A 13,417-nucleotide genomic window follows, 5' to 3' on the forward strand; every position below is an offset into this window, starting at 1 on the left:
AGCCATTTAGCATGTCAGGCTGGGAATTCTCCTTTCAGAGTTACTCCAGAGCTCTCAACAAAGGCCTCTGGTGGGCAACACTTTCTTTTCACCCTCAGCAGTGAATTAAATTGCTCCTTTGGACAGGCAAGCTCTTGGAAATAGCAATTATGACTCAACCCAGCTCAGAAGACCGGACCTTTCATGCACAAACAAGTACAACCTTAGAAAAAAATCTTTAAGCACTTCAGAATTTCAGAGAATAAACTGTGCTCCCTATAAACAGATGGATTTGCTTGATTTGAAACTTCACGCCTTCAGTGACTATTTTCTTCCAGAAAGTCAAACTTATTTTAGCTTAAAAAAACAGAAAGACTTCAGCTGATGAATGTTCTTGAGAAAACACAAAAATCCACTGCACACTGGCCATATTTTTCACAAGTCAGGGTCTCGGCAGCAGAACTGGTCACTACATTCCACTACAAGTACAGGAATTTTGCTCAACTATTGATCTGAGGAAATATATTGGGGAAAACAGCTTTTTTTAGACTATTTCTGAAGAGCAATTAGTGACTTGCAGATTCCTAAACGTTTCAGAGAAACAAAGAAATTATAGAATTTCTGGATGAAAATGCATTTCCTTGTACTCACTAACTGTACTCCATTTTAAATAAGGCAGAGTGATGAATGGCATGCACATCTTTGGAGAACTGGGAATAATGGTGGGTTTACAAATTATCACACTTACAGTCAGTTGGTTTTGCAACTGCTTCACTTGTTGTTGTAATGCCTCCAGCTGCTGGCTTTGTCTTTTGGGGGCACTGGTCGAGTAGGAAAGCTGAGAAAGGCTGTTCAATGCTTCTTTTAATTTGCTAACTTCCTTGGACATTTCATTGATCTAGGGAGGCAAAAAATAGGTCTTCATGAAAAGCTGCAAGGCATACTGTGTTTTTGTGGGTCTCATCTTGGGGTTATTTGTGACTTAAATTTAAGAAGTGGGGAAAAACAAGATGTAAACTCAATGGACAGAGAGACATCATGTAAGCAAAGGGTTACAATGCTTCTCTATCCCCCTTCCCAGCCTCGTCAATTCAAAATGCATTCCTTGTTCTGAAAGCCAGCAATATTTACAGACAAGGATTGCATTTACCACCTTTACAAACACTGCTGCTGAACACAAAACAGAAACATACCAAACATAGGCTAGCTATTCACAGCTAGCAAAATACATAGCTTTTTATAACAAAATTTGTAGTAACAGATATGGTAGTTGCAGAGGAAAAATAGTCAAGTCATGCTAAGGTTGAGATGATATAGTAAAATCAGAATGGTGAATTTTTGCTCCTTTCTGATCTTTCGTTTTCTTGTCTCCTGTGGAACCTCCTCCTGCTGTAAATCCCAGTTCTTTGACTTCAGTTGCCTGAATAGTGTGAACCCAACCTAAGCAGAACTTAAAAGAGGTAAATTGAAAAATCACGTGTATCTCCACAGGGGAGGAAAACCAACTGTAAAGTCAAACATATTGAAAACTTCTTTGACTTTGATATCTGAATTTTTAGATGTGCAAATGCACTCAAAAGTTACTCCACACTGTGACACTTGACACATCATCTATTAGGTCACCCATGCACCATCCAACATGTTTTGCAGTCCGAATTCACGTACTACCACTGTAGTGAATCACTAACCTTTTTATCTTTATCCTCTTCTAGTTTTGATGAGCTTTCAGAGTATCTTTTCATTTCAAGAAGATCTTCTTGAGCTTGATGGTACTTTTGGTGAAGACCAGTCACCTCCCGTTCCTTTGCTTCAAGCAGAGTATGCATACCTTCTTTCTCTTCTTTCAAGTGCAAAACTTCATTTCTCAGTTGCATAGCATCTAAGGACACATTTTCCTTCTCTTGGATTACATCCTTCAGTTTGGATGACAAAACACTAACTTCACCCTCTAGTGATGACTGGAGCTTTTCATATGTAGCCTTGGGTACCATTGCTTCATTAATTGCAGCTTTTTCTTCCAGTAATTCCTTCTGTAGGTTTCTTACTTCGCTTTCCTTGTTGGTAAGCAGTCCTTTGAGCTCATTTATTTCTTCCTCCATTTCCTTTACAGTATTTCTGAGTGCATTCATCACCTGACGGTGTTCAGTAATTGGCAGAGAGTTTTGTTTCTGGGCATCTAACAGTTGCTTTAGTTCTTCTGCTTCATCTAATACTTTTGTGTACTGGGATTTTAGTTCTGATAACTCATTCTCTGCTTTGTATTTCAAAGAATTTGTTACCTGTATCAGTTTCTCATGTTCATCTCTAGGAATGTAGTCCAAAGCTATATCATCTAGAGTTTTTCTCTTCCTATAGTCTTCAAGCTCTGTTTGTGCTTCTTTGTACAACTGAGACAATTCGCTAAGTTGTCTGTTGAGCTCATCTATCATTCTGTGCATCGCATCTTTCATTTCTCCAGCTTCAGCACTAGATTCCAACTGTGTCTGATTTGTCAGCTTGTCCTGTAGCCTTTTAATTTCCTCTTGCCCTTCTTTGTACCTCTCAATCAACAATGCTTTCTCTTGATTGATGTTATCAATAACTGAACAATATGAATTCTTCATTTCTTCACACTCTTCCACAGACAATTTGCTTGCCACATTCTGCTCTCTTTCTTCAAACTTTTTCTGTAGCTCTCTCACTTTCTCTTTTTGTCTTTCACTTTCCTCCAACGCTCTCTTCAATTCTTGCTTAAGCATTTCAACTTCTCTGCATGTAACCTTCAACCTACTCAGATCAGCACTGGTTTCTTCACTTTCAGAGGAAACAAGACCCAGCTTCATTTGCCTTTGTACATTCAAAACCTCTTTCGCAGCTTCCTCATACCTGTTTTGAGTTTCTTGGAACTTCAGGTTAAGATCAGAACCATTTTCTGAAATGTCTGTGCTATTTAAATTATCTGTTTCTGGGTCTCTAGACTGGACCTGAGCTTCTGTATGCTTTCTTTTGGCTTCAGAACTCTCTAATTTCCTCTGCACATCCTTTAAGTCTTCCTGGAGGTACTTCATTTTTACTTCGCTGGGGCTTGCCAACTTTTCTTGAATTTGGGGGGCATTTAATGTAGACTTCAGCTCCTGAGCCGAGAACTCATTTTGTCTATCTGCTGTTTGCTCAAACTCTGTTTGTGTTGAATGATAAGATTCTACAGCTGAATCCACTTCTTTAGGTGTTCTTTCCTGTGCAAAAAGAAACCGGAACAATTGCACAATAAAAACAAGTACATGATTATATTTTTTAGAACAGAGTAAGCAAGGAAATCTTGCCACATCCTACAGAGACAGACAATTAAAACACCATGGAAGAAAGTTTTAGAAAAATTCAAAACCCAGCTGCTCCCATTTAGTCATCTACAGCGAGAGAAGGCAGTAAGTGCCAAGCTCCTCTGAAAGTCTGGGCTGATCTCCATAAGCTGATAATCAAAGCTATGCAAATTAAAATTCTGCTAACACAACTGTTAACAACATCTTTCAGAATGTGGTTATCATAATAAACAAAGTTATTCAGTAATTTATGGGAAAAGTGAGAAGATCAAAACACTCATTTAATCCTTTGGGGCAGAGTGTTTCCATGATCTTACGACCAACAAGCTTGTTAAATTGTCTTCACAGTACATCTCTTTAAAACGGTAAGCAGCTCTTTGTTCTGCTAGCAGATTAAGAGCACTTAAACAGCACAAAAATATGCCACCTGTAATTTGTCCTGCAGCTCCTTATTGTGCAATGTCAAAGAAGCAATTTTTGCTTGCATCAACAGAAGTAGATCTTGCTGGTCAGCTTCAGAACTCACATCCAATAAACTATCAGCACCTTTGGAGAAAAAAAAGATTCAAAAGCTTTCAAAAAGCTGAAATGCTAGCTAGTTAGTTCTTCTAACCTTTGAAATGAAACAGTTTGTTCCCATGACCACTAAGTGTAGCGAGCAAGCAAACTGTTCCTAGAAACTCTTTCCCCAAAAATGTGTTAGATCACCCAATAGAAGCAGGAGGTTTTGGTAGGGAGCTGCTAGTGAAATTACAAAACATTACTCCCAATACTTATTGTGTGTCACATTCTAAGTGGAAAGGCACAGAGGATTTCTGACAGGATTTCAACATTTCACACCACGTAAAACACCTAACCAAACATGAAAATAAGGATTAAGTGTTATTGTATACCTGTTGTGCTGTCACTCAGTCTGTCTTTATTATCTCGATGCAAGAAGCTGAATTCTTCCTGCTGAGACACCAAAAGAAAACACTTTCACAGAAAGCAAATGTAAGGTTGGACAGTTCACCAAAGAAGTATAGACAGTATAGATCTTGCTGGATAAAGCCTGGAAAAGTAGGTTTCTTTTATTTCTGAGATCTTGTTTAATTGTAGCGTGTGGCCAGTATTTCAAAGTCTGCTAAAGTCATTGCAATTTCATTGCCCAATTCTCATTAAATATTAATGATATAGGCAACTATCTCATAGATAGTTTGGAAGGCTGCAGCCCCTGTGATAAATAATAGCAATATATTGTCATGTATTAAAAAAAAATCATCTTCAATACCATAAGGTAAAGATCAGACAGAACACACTCAACGATTTCCCTGATGTCTTTTGGTGAAAGGGTCTCTACTTTTTGCATTGCAGAATGCCATGCACTTCGCTGGTATTAGGTAATGAGCTCCCACAGCATTAATACTTACTTTCATAACCATATTCCTAAATACTAACTAATTTATGACTAATTCTATTTACACAGTCAGTAAACATTAAAGTAATCCACATTGAAATAGATTTGGATTCCTTTTTGTTCCTAAAACTTAGCTAATTAATTCACAGGAGACTCTGAAGTCAGCAAAATAGATTATTAAGCAAAATAGATTATTAAGATACTATACTCTTATTCCCTAAGCTTCACAATAACAGAAAACTGATACCTTGCACACTTGGTCAGCAAAGAAAGCCTGCCCTTTTCCAGTCATGGGAGTTGAAGTTGATGAGTGTGGAGAGGACAAATCACTAAGCTGTAAAAGATTTTATATAAATAGGTACGTATACATACATGTACATATAACGACCTCTCTAACATGTGCCCATATGTATACACACGCACACACACACGAGTACTTTCCCCTGTACTAACATAAGTCACAACTCCCAGTTAGTTTCAAAGAGCAGATCTAATTATTCAGTGCTCTTCTAAGTCAGTATTACATATGCAGTGTAGCTGTTACATGGGTAACATTCCAGTTTAACATTAAACCTAACTGTTAAACTGCATTTTGGTACTATATAAATCTATTTAAGTATTTTACTTTCAGATGTATATATGCATATAATAATGTGTACATATGTATGTATAATTAAAATATACATAATTATTTACTTATGGAAGTCGGCAAAACCAGGAGACCTTCAACTTTAGTTGGAAGAAGCAATTGTATAGTAAAATTTGTACAGTTGTATCTTAGACCATGCTGTATTTCAAGCAATTTTGCTTAGTTAACCTAACCAACATGTGCTTTTATGGTGTCATCCTAATGTCAGGAAAAGCACTCATGGCAAGACAGGCATATAAAATAACAGTGACAGAGCAAATCCAGCCCACATCATTCACATAATGTTCAAAACGCTTTTCACCCCCTAAAAGCATCTCAAAATTGGTCTTTTCTTTACCTGAATAGGACTGATAGGAGGAGGTGGGGCTTTTCGTTTTTTTGGAGTTCCACTTCTTTCTGAGCTTAATTTAGAGCCTTGATCATGCTGAAAGTTTCACCAGCCAGAAAAGGTAGGTTTGTTAGTTTGGTTAGTAAAGTCCGAGCAAGTTGTTTTATTAAAAAAAAAAAAAAAAACCCCCCACATTAACAACTTTAGCAGCTCATGCAGTGCCTTGGTTTTTTTTTCTATGTAAAGACTACATCTCTACTAACAAAGATATTAAACATGCCTGACAATAAGAATCTGCTCCCCCTTAATCCATGCTTCAGTGAAAACAAACAAGCCACATTAATATCAACTTTAGCAGCTCATGCAGTGCCTTGGTTTTTTTTTCTATGTAAAGACTACATCTCTACTAACACAAAGATATTAAACATGCCTGACAATAAGAATCTGCTCCCTTGTAATCCATGCTTCAGTGAAAACAAACAAGATTTAGTGAAAAAGCAGAAGCTGACAATAAGTTTAGCACTAGTGATCTTAAATACTCCATTCATACATAGTCCAGTCATGCCATTCTTAATGGCTACCACCTTTCCTCTCCACCAACTTCTACCTGAGCTCCCTGAAAAACCCACCTCTCCACTCAGAGAAGGAACGAACCAATGCATTGCACCCTCGTCCACTTTCCAGCCACCAGCAAGGTCTACAAGGTCTACTTGCACTCCAAGATATGATACTAAATAAAAGATGTAAGAAACTAATTTAATTGCCTAAATCTGCTGGGATTCTCACAGGTGGGGGTCTCCACTAAGATGTAACTGGGCATAATGTTCAATTATGTGTTTCGGAAACAGAGACCTTTTCTATATCATCTTCTCTACAGTTTAAAGGGATAGGGAGCCCAAAAGCCAAGCTCCTGCATTACATGTGAGAAAAGTGGCGTATCTTCCCAGCACACGTGCGCATACACACACGTCCTCCCTTCCTTTTCTCACTGAGGGCGCTGGCTGCTGTTACAGAGAGAAGCTAAGTCTAAAAGTGATGTTCCTAAAACATATTTCTTAAATAAGCAACAAAAACCTTTCACATTACAGAGTAGTCAATGGCAGCGCATCTCACAGTGACATTTACTAGTGCTTCCAGTCATGTCAACTACCATTTTTTCTTAAGTTACAAGCCTATATAGCCCGAGTATTTTTAAAAACAAAAGGACAAATACCTGCTTTGCTTTTGTTGGTGACTTTGTATCTGTGAAGCAGAAAAGATGTGGAATTAAGAACAGCTATCAAAGAAAAAGTTATTTGCCATTCCTAACCCATCTCTCAGCTCTACTTCCCACACCGTAAATACTTCGTTTGGTTTTTGAATTCCTGTCTGAAATCTGAGAAATATACTTTCATTTCCATATTCCATTTGAACCATATCCTTTCTCCGTTGCTTTTTGGGTTTCATATCGAGGTAAAATTTGAAGGATTGTGACAATTCTTATTCTACTATAGTCTTGCACCATTCTTGCACATTAGCTTCCTATCTTAGTTTGACCATAAAACTCTGCCTGCATTAGTTCCTTCTCCAACCCTTCTACTGAGGAGCTATACATTCCACTTACACTTTCACATAATAAAAAAGGATCTATTCCAAATTGTATGCAAGACTTCACAATGTTGCTACATCAGCTTACCTTTTCTTTCTCCAGAACACCTCTTTTTGACCTGCTCAGTGCTTTATCCTATGCTAAATATCACCATCTATGGCAAAGACCACATTTTCCTGCTTTTGGGAAGTCTCAGTTGGACCATCTTAAAGATGGCTTTTGAAATTTTTCAGGCTACCTTATGAAGTAAATTTGTTTGTTGCTAAACATACATGTAGCCAATTCAAGAAGTGACAAACTGCAGATTGGCATCTCTTACATACCCACATCCTGAGATAACTTTGATGATAGGAGATTCTGGATCCCTGTATTCTCGGAGAGCTTGGAGTAATGCAGGACATTCTGTCCAAAGACATCTACTAAGCTGACATCTGCACCTTTCCTAAGGAAGGCTTCCACCATGTTAAGACTACCAGCTTCACAAGCCATCATCAAAGCAGTTCTGGACAAAACAAACACAGAGTAAGTGTCAAGACTGTACTCTTCAAGCAGCAGCTCATTTTTTCAGGGAAAAAAGTGTGACAGATATTGTGCAATAAAGTCCAAGATTTTATCAACACATGTATTGACACATACATGTAACTGTTGTTTTTCCTTACAAACACCTGCCTGCCCCTCCTCTTCTTCCCCATACTCCCCAGCTGGACCTTCTGCAAAGACCTGACATGCTTTGCACACGTCTCCAAACATTTCTAAAAATGGGTTCCTGAGGCTAAGAGGAGAGTCATAGCTAGAAATGGCTGCAGGATAAGGTCAGACTATCAGATCTCACTGCCACACTCCAATTACAGCTCTGCAAGTGGTGGTACAACATGAAAACATTTATTTCATTGTTGCTCTCCTTCATGTGTTGCTTTTAAGACAAAATAGACAAACAGATTTCAACCAAAAAGCCCAATAAATCTCAAAGCTCTTCAGTGAGACTGAGAGATGGGTTTGACATCAAATCCTGAGCCACTCTCAGTTAAAAAAAAAAAAAAATCATTAGAGCACAATCAATCCCCTCTCCAACACAGAACAGCTAGACAGTGCTGGATCCTACAGTATGGGTAGCATACAGAAGGAGTGTTTTCCTAACAGCTTTTATCTGTTTTTCTCAAAGACTTGAAGGGGTCATAAGAGACATACAGAATAATTACAAACACACAGAAAACCCCACCTTTCAAGCATGCTCTAATATTGCTTTCCCACTTAGGCATAATTCTCCCTTCTTAACATGAGAATGTACCTAATAGGTTGGCCAAGTTCACTAGCAAACACAGTCCCCAGTGCAGATATGAAACTGAAAAGTTACTACAGTGATAATATTTGCTAGGTATCAAGACAGTCATTTCACTGATGAATTAAACGTACTCCCCATAATAGGTGAGCCCTGGAGAAGTGACAGCTGTTGCAGTGCTGTGCTGAAAAGTAGTGCTGAGTGACAACTTGGATAACACTTCCACAGTCACAGGGATGGCTTTAGATTACCAAAATAATTTGCTTAGTCTGGACAAGATAGGAAATTGGAGATGCCATTTTCAAAGGTTATCCCCTTCTTCTCCCAATAAGGCTTCTCCTTTTTCAGTAAAAACTTATCCACTTTTGTGAACAGGAGATGCAAGAGTAGTTACTCTCCTTACCAGAAGGAAAGTGAGAAGTTAAATGGTATATTCCATGTTGTATCATTTTCTTGCTTCTACGCACGGTACTTTCTTAAAAAAGTCTGTCCTATCTATGATAGAAACACCTTCATCCAATTAAACTAGAAACTCTTAACATTGTCTGTTGACAAAACAATAGGGGAGTGAGGGGAAGGCAGAGGTCCCAGAGAGGGCAGCACCTCAGGTTCAAAGCACTGATGAGGCCATTCAAACCAACCAAGATGACAAAGGGTTTTCCTTTAGACAACTTAAAACAAAAGAGTGCACTAATAAACTTTGGACTGATAAAAACCAAGTTATGGCCCAGTCTTATCCTCCCAGGTGTTGCCAAAGAACAGTATGGGCATTGTATCACATACACCTGACAGTAATCTTGATTATTGTAAGTGCCACGTCTTCTCAGCATCCTGCTTTACCTTCACAGTTTAACCAACTGTTTATAAAACAGGCCACAATTTTCAAAAACTGAACTTCATCAGTATCACCAAAACAAGTGCATTTTTCCCTACAAGGATGTTGCTTTTTAAAAACAGTTTTCTGACACACTAGGTATCTCTTAATGCAACAAAATGGCACCTTCTAAGACAACAGCATATCCACCATACAGCTCTATTGTATTTTTCTCTTGCTGCTGTGGCTGCATTATGGTAGAAAAAAGAACCCTCCATGGATGTCGCTCTCAAGTAACACTCTTAGGATTTAAGTTGGAGAAACTAACTCATGCCAAGAACAGAGCAGCATTTAAAACTGGGACACGTACAAAGTGATGTGTGGGTAAGTACTATCAATCAGATTCTTGTAGGAATTATTGAAAAATGGGATTTACTGCTCTGGTAGCCCAAGGAAAATCTTACAGGCACATCTAGTTTTATAGTTGCATAGTTTCCGTTTCACCTTTCCCTTTAGGCAGAATTCTGTAAGCCTTCTCAACAATCAGGATATGCTGTCTAGTACAGAAGGCATTATTTCACATCACAACAACTATTTTGGGAAGGATTTGAGACGAGAGCTTCATCTGACAGTCAGCCTTAGGGAATAATTAACACGTTAACCTGCTGTACCTTCCATTTTTATCCCTGGTGTTGATGTCTGCTCCATGATCTAGAAGGTATTTGCAGACTTCCATGTGACCATTTTGTACTGCAAGCAGCAGAGATATGTTCCCATCCTAGAAATGCATTTAAAGAAACTATCAACAATAATCCATCCACTTACAAATATCACTCTGAGAATTAAAGGTCAGCTACGAACTTTCCTTCTACATAGCACAAACAAGGTGCTATCAGTACATTTTTCTCGAGTACCATAAATGTAGCTGGGTTTAATTCCTTCCTTGACCACTGGGGATGCAAAGCATTAGGAGTAGGAATGCTTTTTGCTGTCTGTACTCCCTTTGCTGTTTGCTTAATGCTATAACGTGATGATTTTGCAATGACAAAATACCTTTAAGTAGCTCCACAACAAAAACTATAATTTTAACTAAGTACAAGGCAAAAATACAACATTTCATATAATCACACAATAACTTAGTTGGAAGACACCTTTAGAGGTCATCTGGGGTTTCTCCCCCTCTGTTCTCAATCTACAGCTAGGCAAACTTCAAGTTACAGTACCTTGCTCAGAGATGTGTCCAGTCAAGTTTTAAGCATCTCCAAAGGCAGAGATACCATGACGTCTCTGGGTACCAGTTCCAGTGTTTGACCACCTTCATGGTGAGATTTTTTTTTTTCCCTAGTACCTAACTGGAATTTCCCAGTTAGGTCCGCTGCCCAAATTCTGACTGTTGCTTGTCATCATTTTGTCATGCACCTCTGAGGTGGGTCTGGCTCCCTCTTCCCTATGATCAACCATGATGTAGCTGAGGACATTTTTAAGATGTCTTACATCTTAAGGCTGTCCTACAGCCTTCTCTTCTTAAGATTGAACAAACCTTTTCTGCCTTTAAATTGCGTCTGCTGAAATTTTAGGTCTAACCTCTGTGACAGATTTTTTAGAAGAAAGATCAGGTAAGAAGGAGATAGATCCAAGTCAAAACCAACCAACCAAACAAGTTTAAATGTTTTTATGCTTTTTTCCTCTCTTTTGTGCCTGATTTTTGTCAGGTCACCTCCCTTTATCATCAGGGGGTTTTCTATCAGGAAATTGCATCATTCCCAAAGACAGACCTGGTTGTTTGTAGACATTTCGTAATAGTGAATGTAGTGTCCCTGAGCCTTTAGACTACACCAAGTATATTTTTTCCCCTCAGGCTTATCATACTCTGACTTGGCTTTGTGAGCATTTCACAGCACTTGGCCACATAATGGGCCTTTTTCAAAGCCTACTGAAGTAAATGGAAAGACTTTTAATCATGTTTTGAATATATCAGATTTGATTCTAGCTACTTGTACCAATGTCTCAATTTAACGAGCAACAAATCCTGCCACTGTTGTATTAGATTGTGAAGTACTTTCCCCCCCCTCTGCTATGGCAAGCTGCAAAATGAACTTCCTCTGCCAGAGAAATCCTTGAAGAAATATAAGCATAGTATTGCTTTGAACTGCTGCACCTGAGACTGGCTAGAGTGGAGGGTGGTAAAAGCTCTAAAGTACCCAACAGGAAAAGAGGTACGTACCAAATCTTTGATGTTAATTGGACACTTGTGTTCACACAGAAGCTGAACTGCCTGAAGACAACCACAGGCAGCTAAAAAAAAAAAAAAAAAAAAAATCCATTAAACCTCATTTTCAAAATTTGTGTTCCGCACTTCCACTTGCAACTTGCAAGTTAAACCTCATTTTCAAAATTTGTGTTCCGCACTTCCACTTGCAATACTGCAGCATTGCAGTGGGGTCAAAGAAAAACAAATTAACCTGTATTTCTCTGTTTTAAGAATGAAGGAGGGAAAGACTAAAAGGATGAACAGCAAGCTGTATGCAGAAATACAACCAATATTCATGGTCCAAATTAGCATGAGAAGATATAATCTTTAAAGGACTGAAATCAGAATCAACCTAACCTTAAGTATTCCAATGGCTCTGCACCTGCAAGTGTAAACTAGTTAATTGTAATTGACTGAAATTCAGTATTCACAGCATTCATCTAAAAAAAAAAATACGTGAAATTTGTAAACCATCAGGTAGAGTCACTAGGTTTATGCAATTAGAATCTAAAAAGCTCCACCAGGCTGAAGAGCTAGGAATATCAAGCACAACAAAATAGATAGTACAAGCTTTCAACAAAGAAGTTACCTGCATAGTGTAAAGCTGTTTTCCCAGAATTGTCAGTGCTGTCTGCTGGACATTTACTCTGCACAGTTCAAAAAGAAGAAGAAAAAAAAAGCAATTAGAGAAACACTAAGAAAATAAAACATATGTTTGATGCTAAGAACAGAGTGCTGGACATCTTTGAGAAAAGTTTTATGAGCTAATCCAGAAAGCTCAGTCCATATAATAAAAAAAGAATACTAGAGAAAGGCACAGCTTTCCTCTCTACCAAGCTTGTCTCTCCTTTCTTGGTACCAGTTTACACTGAAGCCATAGGAAACGCTCATGGTGAGGGAGATAGCCCTAAAAAATGTTATCGTTTTGGAACAATTTAAATCAGGAAATAAAAAAGGAGATAAAATCTCTCCGCTGCCTCAGAAAATCTTCTTATTTTACATTACAGTAAGAGCTAAAGCAACCATGTTCTAAGGCAATTAGTCTTGAGTTATTTCTGTCAAAGGCAATAATGCTTCTTTTTCATTTGTAAAAACTAAAGCATCAACAATCCAGTTATATTTTGTAGTATTACAAGCCACCAGCTATTACTAATCAATCTAGATTTCGAAGTAATAAATACAAAAATATCAAATTGCAAATCTTTATCAAGACTTGTTTTGGTACAGAAGATTTTAGTTTCAGTTTACAGCAAAGAAAGAAAAAATATCACCCTGAAATAATGGACTTCTAAAAACAAACATTAGAGCTTTTGACTTTCAAGTACAGCCCTGCCTCCAACTTCTATGATTTCCTAGGAAAACAGGTTCACAGAGATTCTGTAACAAAAATGTCAAGATTCCGCCTGTGTAACATAATTATTTAGCCTGTTTTAATTCAACTCCAGCACGCTAAGATTAGACGTTCCTCACACATACAGTTTATATGACAAAGCCGGTCCACAGAAGCAAGAAAGCAATCCAAAGTGCATGAATTATTGGAGAATATCACCTCTGGGTTTGCACTTACAAACATATTTAGAAATCTGCATATTGTAATAAAATTAGGAAAATACCAACAAAAGCACTCTGTGGTTATAGCTGGTAAGTGAATGGTAGCAGATACTTGGTATTCAACACACTTCTAGTTGCTGAGTTGATCATGCTGCTGCATGCGATACCATCAGTGACAGCTTGATGTCACTGTTCATGCTGTAAATGGGTTTGCGTTAGACATAGTGGGTATTCGCCATGAAATCCCGAAGTGGGGAACCTCAGTGGTTAATGATATCCCCTT

At 38.1% G+C, this 13,417-nt stretch overlaps 1 protein-coding gene across 4 annotated transcripts in view; it reads right to left on the reverse strand.

The window, feature by feature from the left end:
• The window catches only part of RAI14 (retinoic acid induced 14), an 80,539-nt gene that overhangs the window by 3,215 nt on the left and 63,907 nt on the right, over nucleotides 1-13,417 (reverse strand). The window contains exons 5-15 of one of the 4 annotated variants that reach the window (XM_009285181.2): nucleotides 12,173-12,230; nucleotides 11,557-11,627; nucleotides 10,004-10,110; nucleotides 7,563-7,741; nucleotides 6,865-6,893; nucleotides 5,661-5,747; nucleotides 4,922-5,008; nucleotides 4,172-4,229; nucleotides 3,706-3,824; nucleotides 1,668-3,194; nucleotides 728-877 (exon numbers count right to left, since the gene is read on the reverse strand). In XM_009285181.2, the coding sequence (XP_009283456.1) occupies nucleotides 728-877; nucleotides 1,668-3,194; nucleotides 3,706-3,824; nucleotides 4,172-4,229; nucleotides 4,922-5,008; nucleotides 5,661-5,747; nucleotides 6,865-6,893; nucleotides 7,563-7,741; nucleotides 10,004-10,110; nucleotides 11,557-11,627; nucleotides 12,173-12,230 (2,472 nt within the window). Of the gene's footprint in view, nucleotides 1-727; nucleotides 878-1,667; nucleotides 3,195-3,705; nucleotides 3,825-4,171; nucleotides 4,233-4,921; nucleotides 5,009-5,660; nucleotides 5,748-6,864; nucleotides 6,894-7,562; nucleotides 7,742-10,003; nucleotides 10,111-11,556; nucleotides 11,628-12,172; nucleotides 12,231-13,417 lie in introns of all 4 variants that reach the window. The other 3 variants (XM_009285180.2, XM_009285183.2, XM_009285182.2) reach the window with 3 other exon arrangements.

Source organism: Aptenodytes forsteri, unplaced genomic scaffold (assembly GCF_000699145.1).
Source record: "Aptenodytes forsteri isolate BGI_AS27 unplaced genomic scaffold, ASM69914v1 Scaffold120, whole genome shotgun sequence".
Classification (NCBI taxonomy): domain Eukaryota; kingdom Metazoa; phylum Chordata; class Aves; order Sphenisciformes; family Spheniscidae; genus Aptenodytes; species Aptenodytes forsteri.